At 32.5% G+C, this 25,339-nt stretch overlaps 1 protein-coding gene across 1 annotated transcript in view; it reads left to right on the top strand.

The window, feature by feature from the left end:
- Positions 1 to 20,805, top strand: part of LOC129909674 (uncharacterized) — a 40,891-nt gene extending 20,086 nt beyond the window's left edge. Inside the window, exons 3-4 of the mRNA XM_055986748.1 lie at positions 3,768 to 4,565; positions 20,740 to 20,805. Of these exons, the coding sequence (XP_055842723.1) occupies positions 3,768 to 4,565; positions 20,740 to 20,805 (864 nt within the window). The remainder of the gene's footprint in view (positions 1 to 3,767; positions 4,566 to 20,739) is intronic.
- The last annotated feature ends 4,534 nt before the right edge of the window (positions 20,806 to 25,339 follow it).

Genomic DNA, 25,339 nt, shown 5'->3' with positions numbered 1-25,339 from the left:
ACTTTTTTTTTTAGTGAAAACCATATAGTTTTAAGATCGATGCAATTTTTAAAGAAATCCGCTTCATTTAAGAGCAAAAACATGTTATTTTTATGTGGAAATATTTAAACTAAAAAAAAAACTAGCACCCACTGAAGACCGATCTGGTTTTTAAAGATAGAAGTTCTTATTAAAACGAAATGAAGTTCACCTCAAATTTTACAGAATTTAAGCGGATTCACTTTTTTTAAGTGGAAATCGTATTGTTTTGAGAGGATGGGATTTAGGGTGGGCATCATCGGATTTCAAGGTGCCTTTTTTTCTCCGTGTACCCATTTTGCCGTGCTAAGCAAAAAGGGCGCATATCCATTTTTGTAGTTTTGAGATAAATGCATTTCACTGACAAGGGAAAAGGTTGAGAATTGTAAATGTGCTCAATTTCAAAAATGATTTTAAGCAACTTGTAGTAGGAAAATTATAATTTTTAGTTTACTCAATAAATTATATATTGTTCAAGCTTCCCAAATGTGTATCTAATTTTTTTTTTTTTAATTTTTACAGTTTCTTGAGGAATACAGCGGAGTAATATCGTTGTGCTCATCTTCATTAACCCTCTACTGCATGAATTATGATCGAAGTGATATAAAAATTTTTTTTACAATTTTTTAGCTTTATTAGGGGTAGTAAAAAGGTATTACATAGAAATTTTTATTTTTTACATATATATAAATTTTTGGAAACATAAACCATATATGGGTTAGTATGCACCAAGGTAATTTCCAGCAAGAAATGAATAACCCATTTATGGTTTACTATGCATTCAAGGTATGTTTTGTAAAGTATGTTTTTACTACTATGGACTTTTTTTATTCATGGAATTTATTCAAACTCTTTCTTTTATCATTGTAGAACACATTCCATTTTCTACACATTGTGTACGTCTTCAGTCCGCAAATTTGACAAATTGCCTTTTTTTTGCCATTCAGGGATATGATCGATGTTTCCAGTTGGCACTGAATTCAACGACTTTTGCCCTTGGTTGTTGTGAGTGAAGTGAAGTTTCGGGATAAGATGGGGATGGACTTCCGTGACTTGTATAACCCCCTATCCCCTTTGTTTTGTTCCATCTCTGCTTTGATCACCTGCCAAAGTTGAAGGTCGTCTTCTTTTTCGTGACATTGTAGGTTATCAAGATTTGCATATAAGTGCTCGGAGATGGCTTGTTTGATGTTAAAAAGAGCCAGAATCTGAAGCTAGATCATCATCACTTCGAAAGCCATCACGAGTTATAGCATTTACACACTTATTTTTTCTATAAAAAGTCTTCGAGTTCATTTTACAAAAAAAAAATTAAAATCGTACAAAAATCAGTAATGTATGTCGCCAACGCATGATTACCCACATATGGCGTTTTGGAAAAAATGCCAAAAAGACAAAAATTGTTATAAAAAAAAAAAAAACAAACTTCGTAAACATATAAAAGTATAATAAATACATACGAAACTTATTTTTAATTGGATGCAACTTACTTGTTTATTATGAAAAAACACCGGAAAAGTACACACTTTTATTCACTGATTTGCACTTTACACAGCTCTTGAAACAATGAATTTATTTCAGAATCACGATTCTCTTACTGATAATAAAAACCGATTTATTATAAAAAAAAAGACGTAGGGTTATTATAGTTTTTTCTTTTTGACATTTGGTGCAATATAACGGAAATAAATCGATATGAAATCTATAAACCATATATGGGTTGGTATGCGGTAGAGGGTCAAACTATTTTGAGCCACTTGGAATTGAAAATGAGCTGTTTTTAGTTAACACATAAATGAAGCATTGTTTCAGGATGTCAATGTAAAATATGCCTTTAACTCAATTTTGGATTTTTGGCTCATGCGCCCTTTTTGCTTAGTACGGCAGCATTGTCTAAAAAGTAATTCCTGAATTTTTTCATTAAAATGTCTTGAGCCTTTTTTGGTACCGTTATTGCAGGTTTAGTATTCGCTTGTACCAGAACTTTTTGGGTCTACCTTTCTTCTTAGTTGGGAAGGTTATTGGTTATTGAATCTTTGACGGTGTTTCTCTTTTGAAAATAGCAATATCAGCTGAGTCGGTCGTGTTCTATTTTTGGGCGATGATACATATTTTTAACGTGGCTTTCTCGGATCTTCGTACTTCTTAATCGATCAAACTATAACTTTTTTGGGTCCTTGGAAAGATTTTCCGACCTAAATTCAGTAAATCTTTTAAATTGTTTTTTTTTTTTTTTTTTTGTTTCCGTTGATAGGGTTTTTCCTAAACCAAAAATATATTTTAATAGCGCCCTTGTCTACTTTAAAATAACGACGTAAGTTGGCGTTATTTGGTTTTAGATAGACTTCATTCAGTGGAACAAGAACTTAAATTTTATTTGCAGAAACTTCTGCCTCCCTCAAAGGTAGTAATCAACCAACAGAATTACAAGAATTTTTAACCTTGTGTTCGATATATTTCTCTGTCAATGGCTTTTCCATTGCAAGTAAAATTTAATAGGTACAAAAATTAATTAAAAGCTATTTACTTCGTTAATAATCCAATTCTGTAAAAACATATTCTTCTTGCATTTTTAATAAGCAATACAATTAAATTTATCAATTCGATTAATAAAAGAAAAAATAATTCATCACTTACATAGTAGCGCTTCTATTCTATCAATATATTATTTTTAATTTAATTAAATACCACCAAGCTTATTGTTCATAACGTTAGTAAACTCAATTTCAGTCTTAAACAAAATGGTTTTTCTTCAAGTGCGGTTCTTAATGATATTTTTATTACCTATTTTGTCAATAAATGGTAAAATTAATTTACCCATTTACACTAAAAACCATCTAATTTTGGGTGAAACGACAACACACATTATTCGAAAATTCTTCACTCCTGATACACCGACAGTTTTAGTTATCGAAAGAAGTTATTACCCAGAATTAAGAGTTTTCAATACACAAATTCTTGATAATGTCTTGCAAAATCTTAACGAAACAATCACAGTTCAGTTGTATGGTGGAAAGTCCGACAATCAGCCTTGGGAATTTCATGTTTTTATTGTTGATAGTGGAGAAGCTTTTTTGTATGTTTAGTACTCTTTTAAAAAAACATTTAACAGTGTTTGTTTATTTTTTTTTTAGAGAAATGGCTTGGAATTTCCCTGATAGCAACTATGATGGTGAATTTCGATTTTTCATCATCTTGACGAACTTTAGAAGAAATTTTTTTCAAACCCTTAAAAACATTTTCACCGCCTGCAGAAATTATAATGTTTTCAATGTGAATATCCTTTTAAATCATGATAAGTTTGGTGTGTGTATGTATTCGTACAACATATTCACCAAAAACAAGTGTCATGCTGTTCAGCCATTTTTATTTTTTCGACTTTCTGATGGCTTTGACAAACTCACTAATATTTTTCCACAAAAACTGCTGAATTTTCACGGATGCTCACTCAGAATTTGCGCTCAACAAAATCATCCTATGTTATCATTTATTGGAAACGAGAGTTATCCAAAACCTGTTAAAAACTGGGTTAATCTTCGAGGTGTAGATGGACATTTGATGAGACTTCTTTCGTCAAGTCTGAACTTTAATATTGAACTGATACCATTTCCTCCTGATAGAGCTTATATCGAAAACGCAACTGGTACTGGTTGCTTTGGTAAGGTAATGCAATAACACATTCGCAATTTTTGTTAAAAAGGTTTCCCTTAAGTTTCTGTGGTTTTTTAGAAGAATTTTCTTTTTTTCAGCTGATTTCTAAAGGTGCTGATATTGCTATCGGAGGATATAGTGGATCGGATCCTAATCGGAGCATTATAACACCATCAGTATTATATTACCATACACCGATTGTTTTTGTTATCCGCGGGAAAAGGGAACTAGATTGTGTCAATCGACTTTTTCGTCCGTTCAGCGTTCCTGTTTGGCAATCTATTGGAAGTCTCTTGCTAGCTGGAGCTTTTTTGATACAATTTTTAAGGATTTTCAAACAACCGGAAAGAGAACTAATAATCGGCGAAAGAAACTTAACGCCATTAATGAACTTTCTAGCAGTTTTCTTGGGATATCCAGTGACAAGAATTCCTCAAGGAATTTCAGCAAGATACTTACTGATACTCTGGCTTGCCGTAACACTAATTCTCCGAAGTGCCTATCAAGGTTCCTTGTACGATTCTATTCGAATTGATCGATTTGAGAAAGTTCCTCGAAAATACAACGAACTTTTTCGCCAAAACTACAAAATTTTTATAACAAAATTCTATCGTAGTGTTGCCGATGATATGTTTGTTGGAAATCAAACTATTGTTTTAAGTAGCAACCATTATGGAAGATTGGAAATGCTCGAAGCAATGGATGGAAATTATGGAACTGTTGCTCTGCGAGATCATGTTATTAATTATTTGGAAAAAAATTTCCGCAACGGTTCTGATTTGAGAATTATTGAAGAAACAGTATTTCAATTTCGATTTGCATGGTATTTGCAAAAACATTCAATCTTTGCACCAATTGTTAATGATTATTTACTACAATTTGGTTATACTGGATTGGTAAGGCATTTTGTAAGAAGCAGTGCTAATGATAGAAAGATTTTTAAAGATTTTAAACTAAAAGCGCCTTTAAAACCGATTACAAATGATCGAATATGGAGTTTGTATGAAACATTAGTGAGACTGATGATTTTTACCGGAGGAGTTTTTCTTTTAGAATTGCTATCATTTTTTTCAAGAAAATTACAGAATTTTTTGGATTGGTTTCATTGAATTTTTAGTATATCTAATTTTTTTTTATTTTACTAATAAAATTCAAAACAAAATCAAAGTTTTAAAATTCATTTAATAAGATAATAATATGAGAGAATTAGGCCAGCTGGTATACACTCAAGTGGTGCCTTTCATGATATTTGGCGTCAAAAATCATATAGGTAGGTACCTACATGGCCCCTTGTTGACGAAAAGTGATGAAATTATTTATACGGAAGGAGATTACTTAGATATTAATATGGAGCATAAGAAATTTCATTATTTATTATTCAAAATTTTGGAAAACAGAATTTTTAATGTATAAAATTTTGAAAGTACAGAAGTATGGAAAGTATCGTTTTGATAATGTAAAAAAGTGCGCGCGCACTTTTTTACATTATCAAAACGATATTTTTTTACAGCATTTTTACAGAATTTTGATATACAGTATTTCGCCGTACAGAATTTTACAAAACAGAATTTTGCATGTCAGTATTTTGTTCATACAGTATTTTGACGTACAGAATTTTGTATTTACAGTATAATGACGTACAGAATTATGGTATTGCAGTATTTTGACCCCACAGAATTTTGTCGTACAGAATTTTGACAAGCAGAATTATGACCCGCTCCCGCTAAAATTCTATATTTTAAAATTCTGTTAATTCAAAATTCTCTATTTTATTATCTTAGGAGTCCAAAATTCTGTTCTCCAAACTTCTGTTAATCCATTATTCTGTATTTTTTAATTTTGGATTTCAAAATTCTGTAGAAGTATTGTAATTGGAAAAAGAAAAATTGTTTTGAAAACGACACGTTTTGTCACGACGAATCACTGTGCGACAGATGCGACAAGAGCGATATTTCGTCCCGTTTCTGCTTGAACCTCGTAAGTACATTTTTGTTTAAGATTTTTTTTTCTGTTAAAATTTGCTCTAGAACTTAAAAAAAGAATAGATTAGATACAAAGGTTTTAGTTTAGAAACAACTCAATCAATATGTCATAAACATAACTTGATTTCCTTTTGTTCAATTCATAATTTTAATTTTTAGAAAAATGTACATATATTTCTTTTAAGAACAGAACAAAATTTGCTATGTAGATACGTGGTTCACGCAGAAACGGGACGATTTGCGACAGAGAATTTTATGAAATGTTTTTCATTAAAATTTTTATTTATCTGCAGAAAATTAAGTTAATACATTAATACATTTTAAGTTTTTTTTTTGTTGTTTAAAAAGTGAATTTTATTTTGAGAAATAATTCTTGAGTTTAATCTAAGAAATTGTATGGGAAGGGGGCTCTATCACCTTTTGCTCCTGTGGGAGGGGCGGTTTTCTGAAAATTTAACCTAAAGTAAAAAAAAAAAATTACATACAATCAAGAAAAACCCCTAGAATACTGTACCTACAATAGTTTTTTTGAAAGATCTATTTTGCATTTTTTCAAAAATGTTTTTCGATTAAAATTGTTTTCGTGAATAGTTTTTGTGAAGTAAAATTTCAAAGTAAAAACTTTGAATAAATACTATTCACGTTACTTTTTTTCAAAAACTTGCATTGTAAGGTGGGACTTTTTGACAATAGCCTGACTTCGTTCTGCCATTTTTTGTTTTTCTTTTTAATTTTCGACTCTATATAATTAGTTAACATTTAAAATGAAAAAGGGAATCAAAACTTGAAAAATTCGTAAAATGAGTTTAAAAATATTCACTTTTAAACTTTTAGCAAAAGTGGCCTATGTAAAATATGGCCTATGTTAAAAACGGCCAAAAAACTTGGGACAAAAAAACTTGTTTTTCCCGTTATTCGGTCAAAAATTTTGTACATGCATGCGCATGATTGAAACCTATATTTCCTATAAGTTTGAGATTTTTTGCAGACTTTAAAAAATTCAAAAAAAATAAAAGACTACTCAAAAATGTCTCTAAAAATTAGGTTGTTTTTCAAAAAATTTTATTTCAAAATACATTGCCTATGAAAAAAATCCGTTTTAGACCCCTAATTTTTTTTTAATATCTTTCTCATGGTGTAACTCAAATTTCTGTGCAAAATTTTGCATACCTCTAATTAGTCTTTTGTCGAAGGTCTATGACTGCAAAAAAACCTTCACAACTTGGTTTTGAAATTTTTTTGAATTTTTTCAATACCTTTTTTAACTATTGAATAAATTTGTCTATCATTTAAAAAAAAGTCAGCTCTTTACGACTTACCGTTTAGAAAATAGCCTCTTTTTTCAATGTCGTCTTACCCCTATTTACCCTATAAAATCTTAAATTTGTTTTCCTTAAACCTTTTCCTTTTTTAACTCTTTGATTTAAAAAAAAAAAATTAAGAAAATAAGTCAGCCGGTTGGGCCGGTTAGCGAACGTACACAAAACCAAACTTTAATATATAATAGATTTAAATTTAAAAAAAATGAAGAATAAATAAAAATAAAAAAATATTGTAATAAAAAAATGTTAAAAAACACTAAGTTTATATTTACGAAACTTCTTCAAAAAAAAAAAACTTTTAAAAATAAAAAAACATTCATATGGGTAATCATTGCATGATTGTTAAAAAAGTTTTATTTTTATTAACTTTTACAAAAACAAACAACTTTTCTAATTTTTTTTTTGTAGTTCAAAAATTCATTAAAAATACTTAAGGCAAGACAATACCACTTGGCATTTTATTAGTTAAATTTTCACACTGGAAATTAAGATATACAAAATTTAATTTTCAGCCACGTTTTTATTCGCGCTTTCAATCGCCAAGCTCTTCGACTTTCGACAAAAGATGATCACTAAGAAGCTCATTCTGACTGGAACTGTAGACAGCACCGTTGATCTTCTTCCGCTGTAGCTTAAATCCAAAAAAAATACGCCTAAATCCAAACAATTCTCCCCCTTTAATTGCACCAATTGGTAATTTTTGACTGGAGTTTAAACCAAAAATATGTCAATTTTCCAAAAATATTTTTTGGAGAAATCTAGGAACACATTTTTGTTTAAATCACTTACATCTTAGACTATTACGTATACCAAATTTTATCAAAATCGTTAAAGCCGTTTTCGAAATAATTGCAATACCTCGGAAAGTTTGAATAGGAGATATAACTTTTAGAGGAGATGGTAAAATGAATTTCCTCTTAAAGGCTCTCATTGCAGTTCAAAACATATTTTATCCCTTAATCATTTTAACAGATGGTTAAATCGATCTTTGTATTAGGTAAAGAAGGCATTTTGTCAAATACCCGTATAAAAAAAAATATTTCAAGTTTTATTTAACACAAAGTTCAAAACTTGCCCTCGCATAACATAATTGGTTTTATTTAAAAAAATAAAATAATAATTACTTCTGAGTGAAAAATTTACATTTCAATATTCATTTATGCGCTCTGCCTTTTTGAAATTGAATAAGTTATGGTTGTACGACATGAAACTTTGCATTTTCAATTCGATTCATTGATGGTTTTATAATTCACAAGGGAACTGACGACACGACACTAGCTCCCTCTGTGACGACAATGACAATATGGTCGTCGTCGATAGCAGGACGGTATACAAAACGAATTTCCTTTCACAAGGGTTTTCGCGTAGCGCATTGTCGTAGATATGTTTTTTTTTTATTGGATTAGATATCTCTTTTTTCTCTATCTCTGCTTTTATAGAGATATTCTCCAATTGAATTGAAAGTTTTGACATTAATTTAACTTCCACGTAATTGCATAGAATTGCTCTGAGTCATTTTTTATTAGAAGAGTTTTAAGCATTTTGTTCTTTGCCATGGATGATGGTTGGGAGCAAGGATGGTATAGGTATGTGTGTGTATTTTACTGCGAAAAAGGATATAATAGCTTCGAAAGGGGGTGTTGCTGTGAATAATGAAAATGATATCCTTTAATGTTTTAACTTTTCCGTGGTAAATCGTGCAATTGAGTGGAAACTAATTGAATTAAATTTTCTAAAGACAGCCGAAAGGGTTAAAATGTCAAAAAAAGGGAAAACTTTTTGCACCGGGGGGGTATAAGGATGTCTTACAATATAGGTAGATACTTTATAAGGATTGTAGTTTTTTTTTTTGCTTTTGGGGAAATTTAAGATAGTAACCATTTAATGTGGAACTGTGGGAATTTTAAATAGTTTAAAAATATAGAAGAATTTGGAATTTTTTTAGTGTAGATTCTGTTAAGGCGTTAATATCAAGGATTAATTAAAGAAATAAAAACAATTTCCTTAAGTTTTGTGTGAAAATTGAAATATCTAAAAGGGTTTAACCTCGGAATGAATGGTAATAGAATTTTTTTTACCCAATACCTTCGTTTTTTTCATTCTATAACATACCTCAAAAGTCTAGAAAAATCTCATGTCCGCAAGTCGCGATTTTCAAGGTCAAAGCGCGAAATAGAGATATTCAAAATTAGCAAAAATGGACGATGGTATTATATACACATATAATACATAATTTTAAAGTATTTTTTGCTGATTCAAAAAAATCTAAAATCAAGGCAATCTGACGTCTCTGAAAAAAGTTATACCTACCTGTTTTTCATCTGCCAACCCATATTATTATAACAGTTGCTAATTTTGTACCAAAAAATCCTTAAATGTTATGGTAGCGGAACCAAATTTTGCATGAAGGTTTTTATATCCATTATCATTAAGAATCAAAACAATGCAATGCAAAAAAACATTCATATCTATGACAAAATGGCATTTTTTGAGAAAAGGGGAAATTTTGGGATATGCACTAAAAAACATCCTGGCACAATCTTGGAATTAGTGCTAATAGGCTAATTTTTTGTTTCTATCTTTGTTTGGATATTCTTTAACTTAAACCAAAAATCTAAAAAAATCTCATGTCCGCAAGTCGTAATTTTCCTTGTTTGAAGATAAGGTGCATATTTTAAAAAATTGAAAAAACTACACAGAAAAAAATATGACAACCTAAAAACTAACAGATTGCCATATTGTTTTATTGCCCATATGTTTTATAAGGAAATCTTATTAAAAGCAACGATTAATAAGGTTTTTATAGAGAAAATCTTATTAAAATTTGAGTGAAAAGTTCATTTTTCTTTGCAACTTGGCACTAGAACAAAAATCGCGATCAATATTTTCATAGCGGGTTGGTTCAAGTGGTAAGGTGGGCGACTAATGATTTGAAGTCTCCGGCTTGGTCGTCATTTTTTTTTTTTTTTTTTTGTTCAAAACCCTACAAGTGCAGATTTTAAAACAATAAGGAAAACCCGATTGTTTTAATAAGGTTTCCTTCTTGGATGAAAACCATAGAGAAATCTTATTGTTTTTGTTCTATTTTAGGTGGTCTATTTTTCTCTGTGTACACTTCAGATATTTGTGTGAGATCAACATGAATAAGGTACATTACTTTTCAGGGATGGTTACATTGATTTGTTTGTGGGGTTTGTTGGAATCAGCGTTAAAAAATACTTTGAAATCATATGGGTTATGTTGGTATACATATAAGAATCTAAGGTTTTCTTATTATTTTTTTTTTTTTTAATCTGTACCTAACTTTAGTTTAACCTCGAAAATTAGGACTTGCGGACATGAGATTTTTTTAGATTTTTCACATAAGTTATAGAATATCCAAACAAGCATAGAAACCAAGCGTATTAGCACTAATTTCAAGATTGTTCCAAGATGTTTTTTAGTGCATGTCCTAAAATTTCCGATTTCTCAAAAAATACCATTTGTTCATAGATTTATATCTTTCTTCCATTTGAAAAATAGAATAGGAACAGATTAAAAAGCTTATGTAGCAGGTCAGAACATTCCTTGAAAACGATGGAAACATGACTGTTAAAAAAAGAGCCAAGTTCGCCTACGTTGAAGTTATGCTGGCACAAAAAGTACTGAAATGTATAAAAGTGTACCAAGTTCTAAGGCTTGGCTTTAAATTTGTATCAATAAAATAAAATGTCGGGTCCAGAGGAAAAACGGCACATGTCCACTTTTTGTTAAAAATAAACTAATGATGAGGTCTTATACCCCTGTGCAGGGACGGGTTAGAATATTCCTGCAGCGCCTCCCCGCTTGTCGTAAAAGGCGACTAAAGGAGCAAATTTATCTAGGTCACAAATACCAAGGTGAACCTAGCGACACTTAACACCTGTAAACTTTCCCAAAAGTGTGCATGCCAGTCCCTGGGTTGGCACGACTGGAGATCACCGGTGCTGTTAAAGAGAGATCAAATACAAAACTGGAGCATGCACGCGTCGAAACAAAACAACAACAACGTTTCGCAAGATTTTGTGAACTGAAGCATTATGGAAGTACTCGTCCAAGGAAATGACACTACCCCGCCAGGCACTACCATTACTAATGGTACCGATCCTGGACCGAGCAGCAATGCTCGGGTCAGAGCTAGACGGATTCCGGGGGCTAGCAAAATAATGCCGCAGATTAGACAAAATCTGAGAGTTGCGAGTTGGAACGTTGGGAGTATGACAGGTCGAAGTTTCGAGCTGGAAGAGATGATGATAAGAAGGCGAGTAGGCATCTTATGTGTCCAAGAAACGAAATGGCGTAACACGGGAAAAAGAGCTCGTTTCTTGGATACAAGGACAAAAAATTACAAGATGTTCTACTATGGAACGGAAAAGGGTAAGAACGGAATCGGAATCATCCTTGCAAAAGACCTCTTAGTCAGCATATTGTCCATTTCGAAATCTAGTGACCGTTTGATGTCCCTTAAATTGGTGATTAAAGGAAAGTTGTGGAATATTGTCACTGCATATGCTCCCCAAATTGGATGTGAGCAGGTGGAAAAAGATGCATTTTGGCTTGATTTTCACAACCTACTTAAGGACATCCCAAAGGAAGAGTTTTTGTTCGTGGGCGGAGATTTAAATGGACATGTCGGGAAAACAAACGAAGACTATGAAGATTGCCATGGAGGCCTCAGATACGGCACTAGGAACTCTCCTGGTGAAGACATCCTGAGCTCGTGCAAAACATATGGTCTTATCGTACTAAATACCATGTTCATTAAACAAAGCCGACACCTGGTCACTTACAGCAGTGGTGGAAATGAGACCCAGATTGATTACCATTTGGTATCTAGTTTCATGAAACCTCGGGTCAAGGATTGTAAAGTGATACTGGGAGAAGCGATCGCCCACCAACACCGTCTCCTACTGACAGATTTTTTTATGGAGACAGTGAACGACAACAAACAGACAAAGACTTTTGGGAAGATCAAATGGTATAATCTGGATAAGGAAAAAGGCGAAGCTTTTATTTCGAATATGCAAAACTATCTGTATAACAACACCAACATTTTTCGAAATGAAGAGAGTACAGCACAAAGTATGTGGGACCTCCTACAGCGAACTTGCATAGAAAAAGCCAAAACACTGTTAGGGGTTTCAAAAGGACACAACCAACAAGGCAAAGAAACATGGTGGTGGAATGATGAAGCTAAAGCAGTTGTAAGTAAAAAGAAAATGGCTTTCAAAGCTTGGTCGAAGTGCCCCTCTAATAATACAGAGCAAAAGTCACGCCTCGAAGTGGAATACAGAAACTGCAAGAAAGAAGCGAAGAAGATATGTGCCCAAATTCAAGCCAAGAATACGGAAGACCTGTATCGGGAGCTAGATGAAATTTCTTCCCCGACTGCTGGTGCTATTCAAGAGCTACGACAAAACGTGAATAAGGGCGCAACCATCTTCAAAATAGCCGCTCAAAGAAGAAGAAATGCTCAGGAGATCTGTTCGCTAAAGTTTATTAACAATGCTCAAGGCCAACTACTTGTGGAAAACGAAGAAATCCTCCACAGGTGGCGACAGTATTGTGACGAACTTCTAAATGAACAATTTCCAAGGCTTCACTTTCCAATAGCTTCACCTAACTTAAGCGAAGTATCCTATGTCACAGTCGAAGAAGTTAGTGAGGCTGTAAAATACTCCAAAAAGGGAAAAGCTGTTGGGCCAGACGAAATACCCTCAGAGTTTTGGAAAAAGATGGGAGACATCGGGTCTAGATGGCTCATGGTTCTTGTTTCCAAGCTTATACGAGGTGATCGAATGCCTAATCAATGGAGGGAAAGTTATCTTCTTCCAATATACAAAGGGAAGGGTGATACTCGAAGCTGTGATAATTACCGTTCGATTAAGCTGATGTCACACACCATGAAGATCGTTGAGCGAGTCTTGGGTAGCCGACTGCGAAAAATAATAAGGCTATCTGATGACCAGTGCGGGTTTATTGCGGGTAAATCAACCACAGATGCAATCCAGAGTATCAGAATCATTATGGAAAAACATCGAGATTCCTTGGAGGATTTGCATGTGGTATTGGTTGATTTTGAAAAAGCATTCGATCGACAATCACGAGATCTGATATGGGTGGCTCTCAGACAACGAGGAGTTCCGGAAACCTATGTGCGGCTAATTATGGACATGTATGATGGAGCAGTTACTAAAGTAAGATGTGCAGCTGGAGTCACCGAAGAATTCGAAATCACAGTAGGTGTACACCAGGGAAGCGTCTTGAGTCCTCTGCTCTTTATTACCGTTCTTGATTATCTGCTTGAAGGCAAAGTGACGGACCCAAAAGTGCATCAGTTATTCTTTGCTGACTATGGAGCCATCATAAGTGAAGACCCGATATCCCTGCAACGAGCACTTGATGTATGGGTGGATGTTCTAGAAGGTAGTGGGTACCGCATAAGCGCGAAAAAGACAGAATACCTATGCTGCCAATTTTCTGATCCACACAGGCCAATTCCTGACATTTATTTGAATGGTGTAGTGCTTCCCAAGTGTGAAAAGTTTAAATATCTGGGGTCAATGATAAATAACGAAGGTACTTGTGATGACGATATCAATCATCGCGTAAGCGTAGGGTGGATGAAGTGGCGGGAAAATTCTGCTATCTTCTGTGATCGAAAAATGCCCCCTAAGCTGAAAGGAAGGCTCTACACCGCAGTTGTGCGTCCAGCACTCACATACGGTTCACAATGTTGGACAATGTACAAAAAGTATGAGAGTAAGTTAACGGCAGCTGAGATGAAGATGCTTCGCATGACAGCAGGAGTAACAAAGCTTGATAGAATTAGAAGTACAAAGATCCGAGGAAGCCTTCATGTTAAAAATACCATCTCCCAAAAAATTGAACACGACCGACTCAGTTGGTATTGCCATGTTCAAAGGAGATATCCTGAGAACCCCGTCAAAAAAGCAATATCTTATAACGTTCCAACACGAAATAAAAAGAAAGGTAGGCCTAAAAACTCCTGGTACAAGCAAATGCAAAAACACCCGCATTCAGTTGGCCTCAGAAACGGAACAATACAAAACCGGGAGGCTTGCCGCCGATTTCTGAGGTCAACCCGGCGAACCCCACAGGCGGATCACTAGTGTGAAGCAGTAACGTGGGAAGGTTATGATCCCCTCGACATCGAGATCATAACAGCGCCGAGAAAAAGGAAGAAGAAGAAGAAGATATTCCACTTTCTATTTTTACAAAAAAAAAAATCTTTAAAATTGTTGTGTTTGATTAAAAAAGTTGACATTTTTTGAAGAGCATGGAAAATGTTACCACTAGCAAATAGTATAACGACTCAAATGTCGAAAATGTTAGTTTTTCATAATCCTTCATTCGTTGGATCAACAATGACGCCTTTGTTGATATCACCACAAAGCTTCGGGTTTGGTTGAACAACAATGAAAGATAGTTGATTCAACCAACGCTTTTTTTTTGTGTAAGGATGAGACACTTAAAGATTCAAAAAGTAGTATTTATGAAATCAGCTGTTTATACTGCCCAGCTAAGCACGTTGGTCAAACACTCAAATAAATCAAGGGTCCAGAGGAAAAACGGCACATGTCCACAGAATACAAATTCAAAAATCTGTCAAATCGCATACAAATTTTGAAATTTCCCCTTTTAAATGGCGACTTTAAATTTAATGGAAATTTTAAATTGCGTTTTTCTCTGAATGAGTTGGAATGGACTTGTGCTGTTTTTCCCTTGTACCCTTCAAATGAATCGATCAGGTATAGCAGCGCACATATTTTCCAAGTTTCCATAGCTCTAACCCTAAAACTTTGTTCTTCATTGATTAGTATCACTAAAGTTTCGACACAATATTTTTAAGAATTTTTCTCTTCAGTGCCTTTAACCATACCCTGTGTGTGTCATTTCCTGGAAAGTTTAAACTTAAAAGAATGATGTGGAGTTTTCTATCACTGATGGGCGATTTCGTGTAAAAAAACTGTTGTTTAAAAACGTACAAAATGGTATAAAAAGATAAACACGGTAAAAAACTTAAAAACTTTGCCAGGTTCTCATTCGAAGTATATAGATTATGTATAAAACACTTCATTTTGCGGCATTGAATTCTAATAAATGTTTCCAAAGTCATTAATGGCCTTTTTTCTCTGGAGGACAAAAATGAGATAATTTCGAAAATTATGTGCTTATTTTGTGAAATTATTTCATTTGGGCTCTAGTGAAAACAGGCTATAAAATGCCTTTTCAACAAACAATAAACTTCGAAGAGTTGGATGTGCTCCTCAAATCCAATACAAATTTTTTTTCAAAACTCACAGAAAACCGATTACGTTCTTTCTTCATATTATTTGGATCTATTTCTTTACAGCGAAATTCTGACAAGTTTATAAAATAACTTTAACCTTCTTCTAAGAAATGTGTATTGAAATTCGCATAATTTTAAACAAAAAAGTGGACCACGGCTGAAATGAAACGCGCAAACCTTTCCAAATTAGCTTTAAAGTTATTAAAATTGCCCGCTACATCAACCCAAATTGACCAACATTTGAATTTGCCGCAAGTCCATTAGCATTTGAAAGGTCAAGGAAATTAATTCACATTTATTTTACGTTGAACAGCAAACAAAATCAAACATTTTCTCTTAATTTAGATGATGACCAAATTTAATGAAATTAACTAGGTAATAATCGTTCAAAAATTGTAGTGTTTTTCTTTTTCTGCAAATAGTTATAAAAAAAAAAACATAAAAGAATTCAATCATTTAATTTTTTGCAAGAAATTAAATTTTTTATCATTTTTTACATAAGTGAGTTTTTTACACGTAATTTTCAAGTTTTTTACAACGAGTTTCTTACATGTAAAAAACCCTGTAAAAAACTCGATGTAAAAACCAGCACAACACTATTCTCGATAATATGACCCTCCCTATTTTTACCGACTTCCAAAAAGGAGGAGGTATTCAATTCGCCTGTATTTTTTTTTTTTTTTTTTTTATGTTTGTTACCTCATAACTTTGGACTGAGTGAACCAATTTTGATAATTCTTTTTGTATTGGAAAGCTGGTGGCTGCAATGTGGTCCCATTTGGTTCAGTTAAAGCCATAGGAACTATTAGAAATACCATAAAAAAAAATTATTTCAATTTTCTTTTTCAAAATCCTATTCTAATATGCCTTGACTTTTATAAGAACATTTAAGATAAAAAAAAACCATCTAAACAAAAAAAGTAATACATAGTTACACAAAAAATGGTATATTTTTGCGCCAGCAAAATTAATCCAGTATTATTTCCTTTAAATTGCTTTTATTTTATTTTATTATTAACTAAGGCTATTGAGATAATTTCAATGTAACCAATTTAAAACCATTTCCAATTTCTCAAAATAAGCTGACAATACTTCCAAAGTAAAAACTCCAACTGTAAAGCCCAGCAACACTGTAAAAATCTGATACAAACTCCATATTCTATCGTTGTTTAATGCTTTTAACGGAGTTGCCATATTGTTTTCTTTAAACAGCTGACTATCTTTAGAATTAGTCCCAACAATATGCTGAATTATACCAACATGATGAAACCTCTTCAAAAGCCTATTAAAAGTCTCTGCATACATTGAATGTTTTTGAAAATAAAAAGCTGTCCTATATTCGTAAACATGTTCATCAATAATTTTCAAATCACAACCATTTCTAATTTTATCCTCGAAATAAATCAAAACATGATCTCGAATAGCAATTGTTCCATAATTTCCATCATAATTCTCAAGTATTTTCAATCTTTTCCGATGATTTCCTTCAACAATGATTGTTTGATTTTGTGGAAATACATCAAGATCAGAGAAAAATTTCGTAATAAGAAATTTATAGTTTTGATTAAAAAGTTCATTATACTTTTTTGGTATTCTCTCAAATCTATCACTTCGAATGGAGTCGTATAAGGAACCTTCATAAGCATTTCGAAGGATTAAGGTAACAATTAGCCACAGTAAGAGAAGATATCTGGCAAAATTTTTGTTTGGAACTCTTGCAATCGGATAGCCTAAAAAAACTGCAAAAAAATTTGTAAATGGAGTATTGTTTCTTTCTCCAAAAATAAATTGTCTTTTGGAGGGCTTGAGCATCCTAGAAGCTTGAATAAGCAAAGCTCCAGCAATTAAAAGTCCAACAACTGACTGCCAAACTGAAATACTGAATGGTCTTCCAAGTCGATTAACACAATCCAACTCTCGTTTTCCACGGATAACAATAACCATCGGTGAATGTACGTAAGATATTGAAGTAGTCAGAGAAAATCGGTGAGAATCTGAAGCACTCAATCCTCCAATTGCAATATCAGCTTCATGGTTAAGAAGCTACAAGCAAATAAAGCAATATTTTTACTCTAAAGAAGCATTAAAGAAGCTAATATACGAAAACTCACCTTACCATAGCAACCATAACCAGTTTTGTTATCAAAATAAGTTATTTCTTTGCTAAAAGGTAGTAGATCAATTGTAAAATTAAGTTTTTGTGCTAAAGTTTTAATCAAATAGGCATCTATTCCGAAAAGATTGTCCCAGTTTTTGTCAGGCTTGGGATTACTTTGGTTGCCGGAAAATTTCAAATTTGGCGGCATTAGGTTACCACAAACCCTTAGCGGACATCCGTGGAAACTTTGTAGCGATTTCTTAGGAAATATATTTGTGAGTTTATCAAAGCCATCAGCGAAACGGAAATATAAGTACGGTTGAACTTTATCACAGCTTGTCTTGGAGAAAATATTGTACTTATACAAGCTGACTCCCAGAAACTTATGATTCAGAAGAATATTCACACTTTTTACACTGAAAAGCTTGCAAGTTTTGAAAATGTTTTTAACAGTTTGAAAGAAACCATCGGAGTAATTTGTTAAGACGATGAGAAATCGAAATACTCCATCGAAATCGTTTTTCGGAAAGTTCGAAATAATATTTCTAAAAAAAAATTAGGTTAACTCAAAACACTTTACAGATTTTATTCTGAACTTACGCAAAAGCCTCGTCACTATCCACAATGAATAAATGATATTCCCAGGGTTGAGTTTTTGATTTACCAAAATACAACTGATACGTAATAGTCTCGTTAAGGTTTTGTAAAATGTATTCAAAAATTAGTTTGTTGTAATATTTTGAATTAGACTGAAGACTTTTTTCAATAACCACAACCGTTGATGTTAAATTGCTGAAGAATTTTCGAACAATACGAGTTGCAGTTTCAGCTAATAATAATTTTTCATTTGAAGAGTTTTTGGGTAAAAATATTTGTCCATAAATTGGCAAAGAGGAAAAAGACAGGAGTAATACAAATTTTAAACTAGCTGAAGCCATTGCATTGAAGACTAAAATAGTATTCATGTTTTCGAATTTAGAAAAATTCATTTGAATTATGTGGTAGTTTAATACTCAAGGAAAAATCCTTCGGGGACTGCAACAGTGGTCATTAGGACAGCAAAGTTTTTTTTTCGTAATTTTCTTGATTAACCATACCTCTGCTGGAATGCTTAATTGTTATTGTTCAAAATGTTCATAGGTCACGTTTAAGGTATTATTTTTCTATTACCTCTTTGTGCTTTGGTAGTAAAAAGTCATTGGTAGATTATAAAACAGATTCGTTAATTCTGCAAATGTTAAAGAAGATTTCATACTTGGATATCTGTTAAAGTAAAATGATGTATATTAGGCTGGGTCACAAATGTATTGAGAAACTTTTTTTGCTGATTTTTTTACGGACACAGTTATGAAAAGGTGCCAAACTGTGAATAGAACAATAATATAAAGTTTGGTTATAATCAGACTTTATCTTCTGCCTCCGGTTGCCCAGCCAAGTTCTCTATGAACTTTGGTCCTAAAACCTTAGGAAAAAACTCAGGCCTTTTTCGAACCATTCTAACTTTTGTTTCAATAATGTCAAACATTTCACACTCGTTTTATTTGTTAACATAGTCCAAAGGATTAGTAGTTTCTGAGTAAAAGACTTTCAAAAACGGCAAAAAGAGTAGCTGATTTACTCACTAACACACTAACTAACATATGATAAAAATTATGGCAAACTTCTAGTTTTCATAGAAACTTGTTATAATCATGGATCTTGAAGTACATACAAAAAAAAATCGAAAAATTGAGACTTTACATTCAGGGGGCGTGGTAACCGCCCATTTTGGTAGAATTAATATCAATTATTAAAAAGTATACTTCTGAATACCCTAGAATCTTGAAACTTGGTAGAATTGTAGTTAATGCAAAAGGAAACATATTCAAACTTACGATTTTCTACCTTGGAGGCGTTGTATACCCTTAAAAATAATAAAAGAAAGATATAATGTTTCATAAATTAATTAAAAAGTCTTAGAAAAATGTAGTTTTGGTTTTTTTTTAATTTCTCAAAAACGACAAAACATTTTTGCATCCGGTTTTCTGTTTTTGCTTACAAACAAATAAGAGCATTGAATTTTAAAAACTTAAATAGTACTTAATCACATAAAATTTTTAAACAAAAATTAGTTCGCAAATTTAAAAAATTTTTTTTCAATATTTTGATTTTGAAAATGAATTAATTTTTCAAAAACTGTTTTATAAAACAGCTTTATTTGAAAGCAAAATAAAAAAGGTATAACATGTTGTTGTAGGTATAACCGTTGATTTTTAATAATATTTTTTCCTAATTAAATCTTTTTTTTTTAGAAAATTGCCCCTCCTGACTAAACGGGGGCGAATATTAACCCCCTCCAATACGATTTTTTTCTTGTCCGGACCCAACCTACAAGCTTAAGCTTTTTGGCACATGCTCCTGAATTAGCTTTTATAAGAAATGAGATAATAATAAATTAAACAAAGCATGTGTGGTTTTTAGGCAAAAATCAGCTTTTTCAAAAATGAAAATAATGAAATGAAATTGTACTTATAAGCTAACCGAACCATTTAGCACCTTTTAATCGCTGAGACTTTTTGAAAATCAAAAAAATTGTATTTTGACCCACCCTAATGTATATGGTATACTTTTTTACATGATTGTTTGGGCTAAAAATAAAAATAAGAAAATACGGCTTTTAAGAGAGTTTCAAAAACCGTTTTACTCTTTTTTCATAATACTAACTAAGATTGAAGAAATTGTGGAAGACCTCGAAATCGCAGAATAGAACACGAATTTGCACAATTTAACAACAAAAAAATACATATTGTTGAAAATAATAAAGTAGCTGGTGCTGATTCTTCAGGAACCAATAAGTATTTTGGAACTTGATAAAAATTTCAAGTCATGTTTCTGAAACTGCAATATATAGCAGTTTCAGAAAAAATATGTACTCAAGTTGCGAAGGTTTTCTTTAATTCAAAAAGTCAGTAGCATAAAAATAATAAAATAATCTTCGAAGCATTTAATCTAGGTCTAGGAAAGTATTTAGATATTTTTGGTGTTCCTAGTAACGGTTTTTTTTTTTTTTTACTTCTTATATTTCGAAGATTCAGTTGAGTACCTCTTTGAAGTCATTACTAAGTGAGAATTTTTATGGTTTAGCGTTGAAATATATGTACTAGTCTTACCTGCATATTATATTGAGCTAGCATAGGTACAAAGAGATTAAAAAAAAGCATTAAAAAATGGAAATATTTTCAAAAATCTACACATTTTCCGCTTGATTTCGTTTATCATCGTCGTAAAAATATGGATGAAATTTCCGCTTCCCTCGCCTTCAATTTTAACCTCAATTATTGTGTTCATAAATTGCAGCCAAATGGCACTTTGCTCTTAAATAATGTACACTTTTCATGTAATCCTTGTGTCATCGGAGGTTGAGAGAATTTCCTAATATTCATATATAGAAGCAAAAAACATCTCATATACGCTAAGTTGTCAGCTTTTGCTCCATCATGTGATGGTTTTTAATGGTTGCCATATTCTTATCATCAACTAAGCTGCTGCTGCTGTTCCTCCTGCTGCTCCTACTAGGTATTGCTGCTTTCTGTTTAGATGCCATCATCAGGATCTCACACAACGTCTTCATCATTACAACCATCATCATTGTCGTCCTTGTCGCACGTGATGTGTAATCACAGCACTTCAGTATGATATTCCTCTCTCATCCCTCTGCTGGGCGTTCATCCTCTTCGGCTTCCAGCTTTTTCATCCAAATGAAGAAGCATCTTTTCAGGATACTATAGTGTTGTTTTTATATATTCTTTTTTTTTTTTTTTGTGGCAATTTATTTTGATATAAAGTGCAGATTGTCTCAGGAGGGTGTCAGTTGATGTCGTCATCAACCTTGCACACCCTGTGTAACAGAAAAGGAAGGGGACTTTTGTTGTTGGTGTTGGTATAGTAAGTATGAGTTGAGAGATAATGTGCTTAGAAATAATGGATGTGTAACATATTGCCTCAATGACTGCGAAGTGCTTATAAGGAAGATCACGAAGAGTTGACAGGAGAAAAACAAAAATCTTGGAAAACCTCAATTCAACCGGCGAAAGCGCACAATGTTCTTTTCAATTTTCCCTTATGCTTCTAGGCTAGCTCCAGCATATAGCATCAGAGAGCCCCAACACCAAAAGCACCTACCAAACCACCCATTTCTCGTCCTTTTTTGTTTTATTTATATTTTTTCATTTGTTTTGTGTCATTTACGTCGTTGATCCCTCATTCAAGGGTGACGGAGGGGCAAAATGACAAAATGACTTGAAGTGGTGAAGTTGACGAAGTGTTCTTGTTTTGTGAGATTTTTATCAACTTGGCTTACCCTCCTAAGAACCAAGGCTTCGAGGGAAAAGCGAACGAAGGGAATTGAAAAATATTGTGGTTGCGTCAAAAGGGAAAGTGGTTTTACGGCGGCGGGTGTGATTGTTAATTTAATTCACTTTGCTTGAGTGGTGATTGCAGTGTGGAGTCTATGAAGTCCTTGTACAGCAAGGGGGAAAAATAGGGCGTTTTTGTCTGCAATATGACTTACTAATGAACGAATTTCATTGATTATTTTTTTCCCTGAGTGTTAAGTTGTTGGTGATAAGTCGACGGTATTGTGTTACTTTTTTAAAGATTTTTTTAAGCTTATTTTTAGTTACCTATAACTTAAAAAAAGTGAAACTGTTTATACAATTTTTTTTTTTTAATATGTAGATTCTATTCCATATCATTAAAGTTAGACATATTCATAACGTAAAAACTGTTTCAACAAAAGCCGGCCTTATTCCACTTAACGAAAGTGTCACGTTCGGCCTTATAGCACTTTGTCACTGTGAAATGACGCCGATTCCCAGTTGAGAAATAAGCCTGAGAGTTAGCAAACAAAGACCATAAAACCAAAAGTCTTAATTTATGACATAATCCACATTTAATGTATAATTCTATTATACCCCTCCAATTGAGTCCCAAATGAAAATGATGGATATTATGTCTCACCTTATATTCATTAACTAAAACAAATTTTAGGAATTGATAAAAATAAGCGATTTCAATAGAAAATTGATGGTAGTGGAGGAAAAAGAAGACATCTTGTGCAAGTTATTGAGAATTTGACAGCAACATTTTAAAAATGTCCTAATAATTATAAAAATTTATTTAAATTATTCCATCTTTCAAAAAAAGTTGGTAAATATGTCTCAATGCGATGGTACATGCATTCATTGGGTTTGGGTTTTATGTCTCAAATGTGAAATAAATTCCAAAAACCAATATTCGATGTTATGGTCTTAATTGCAGAATTGTTTTTGATGCAAAAGCATCACAGAATTAATGAAATTCGGCCAATATTTCCCATTGGCATAACATTGGTTGAGAAATAAATTTAAATCAGTTTCAACGCAATATAAAAATACAGGAATTTCATGTAAAACTTCCCCCAACTGAGTAATTGAACAAAAATTATAATAATAGCATGTTCTAGTATTTGTCTAAAACTGATGTCAAAGTGGACCGAATGTGCATATAAACAGTATTTTTAACTTCTTGAGTTTATAAAAGTCAAGGGTTTTTACCAAAACCATATATTTATCCTTCTGGTTAGAATCGGTTAGAAAATTTACGAACTTAAGATTTTGGTAATGACTGTAATAAAAAAAAAATAGGTTCTTGTCCCTAAAACCAAATTATGCGGTTTTACTATGTTAAAAAAAAAACGTGCCCAGTAAAAGGTTCCAAAAAAAGTATATTTTTTTGATATTTTTTGTAACTTTGGATGTACCGTCAAATACAGAGATTGTTTCTTTAGCCGCACCACACGAATGTGGAATATATTACCCTGCCATTTTAATGTCCGGAGCTTTAAAACTAATGTGCATCGGTTTCTCCTTTTGAATCCCTCCCTATTTCCCTGAAGCTCGCACTGTGTTTAACATGTTAAGGGTATAAACTCCCTTTAGTGCGCGTAAATTATAAAAAAAAAAACAAAAAATACAAAGTAAATAATGACCTATACCTACTTTTTTTAGAAGGAGTAAAGAAGTATTTAAGAATGTAACTTGTACCTTTTTAAAAAAGAATCAAGAAGCATTTCAAAAGAACATAACTCCGATTTAAGGAGGTTTTAAGTATAAATTAAGCTTATTTTCGCCTTTTGCCTTTTATCTGCTTAATAAAATGTTTATCCTGATGACTTAAAAATTATTCAAAAAGGTTTTTTAGAGGCATTAACTCCATCTTTGAGTAATTCTGTGCTACTCGTGTAGAGGAAGGGTAACTACTGGAAAAATGTAAAAAAAAAACTACAAATATGTATTATTAATTAAATTAATTAGCTCCTGAAATGTCATAACTCCAAGGCATGGACATTTTTCGCGCAAATAAGATGGGGCAAAATTATATGCGACTTTGGTCAAAATCACACATTAGTGGTCAGAAATGTAACTAAATATAAATTTGTAGGTATTACTGTTATTATACCTAAGAATAAATTTATCTATTTTAGTTCCAGCAAGTAGGACCATTCAGAAAATAGAAAATAAGTTTAAGTTTTTTAAAATTTTTTTTTTTTGACTCAATGAAAATTGGGTTTTTTAATGGGAAATAAGAATTGTTACTTATCTAGAATCTCGTGATCTCTTTATGTAGAAAAAAATAATAAAAGGATGGTTTAACATTTATTTCATCAATTGTCCTTCAATTCCTTACAAAAAAAGAAGTTTTTTTCAATTTTCTCCGAAGATCCAAATTTAACTACCAATATCATTGTATATTAAAAACAAAAGAGCAATGACATAACATATTATTTTTTTTTTTAATATTTTAGTTTGAAAGTTCATTTAAAAAAAAACTTTTGGTCAAAACAATTGGATTATGTATGAAATTAATAGAATTGTGCGTTTGGTTTTCAAATAGGTGTAACCCCGTATTGAAATTTTTTAATGATCCTCCTCTCTAAACGGGCCGATATCGAACGCCCATCTCGAAGTATGTTTTCTGCTTTTGACTGAAATTGCAGGTTAGTTTTCCATCGCATCTTATTGAAAATCATCAACAACTGCCCGGTAAACTTTATTTTATTGAGAAAACGTTATCTTTTTCCTTCTTAATTGCATAAATGCCTATGCAGTAAATATGGTACAGTTCCAAAATCACCAAACTTTGATTTCGATTTTTTTTATTTTCCACCTTCCCTCGTCTATCGATCTGCACTTGTCAATAATGCACTTTTTTTACTGCACCCTATCGATCATAAAGTTAAAGCCTTAAATAAATATAATCACTTTTGTTTCAAAAACATCAATTGTTTTTATAAAATTACTCATACACCCCAGTGAACCAAACAAACAAATTTACTTAGTCTGAAAATATAAACACAAAAATATACTTTAACCGTTATTCAACGTGCATACATAACAAAAAAATATCAATGCATATTACTTTAAAATAGGATTCCAAAAAAATCCACCAATATACTACCTCTAAATCGTAACAAAAACCTTCGATAGCACGACAAAAAAAAATAATAAAAAAAGAAAACACTTTGCATTTTCTGTGGACCCAATACCACCATCGCGCGGTATATCTATTTCATTGTTTTCAATTTGTTCCAACATGCCTTTCTGTCAACATGGAAAAAATATTGTGGCAACGGAAGCATATTGCAAACTTAAAAACAAAACTGCTGCACAACGACTCCGACCGCGACGAACCGACCGCCATCCACGACGACGTCAGAGCAATATGAACAACACAAAAAAATAACTCCCAGATATCCGTGCCGTGTTGGGGAATTTCAATTCCACGAATCAACAAGCAAACGTAGAGAAATCCTCAGCAAGAGAGCACAGAGTATGAACGTGATTGAAATGGTAATCAACTATATACAACTGTGTTGCAGGACTATTTTTTCGATTTTCTCCATTTTTTTTTGTTCAAT

Source organism: Episyrphus balteatus, chromosome 2, assembly GCF_945859705.1.
Source record: "Episyrphus balteatus chromosome 2, idEpiBalt1.1, whole genome shotgun sequence".
Taxonomy (NCBI): domain Eukaryota; kingdom Metazoa; phylum Arthropoda; class Insecta; order Diptera; family Syrphidae; genus Episyrphus; species Episyrphus balteatus.
Note: the sequence above shows the minus strand (reverse complement) of the source record. Positions and strands in the feature narration are given on the sequence as shown.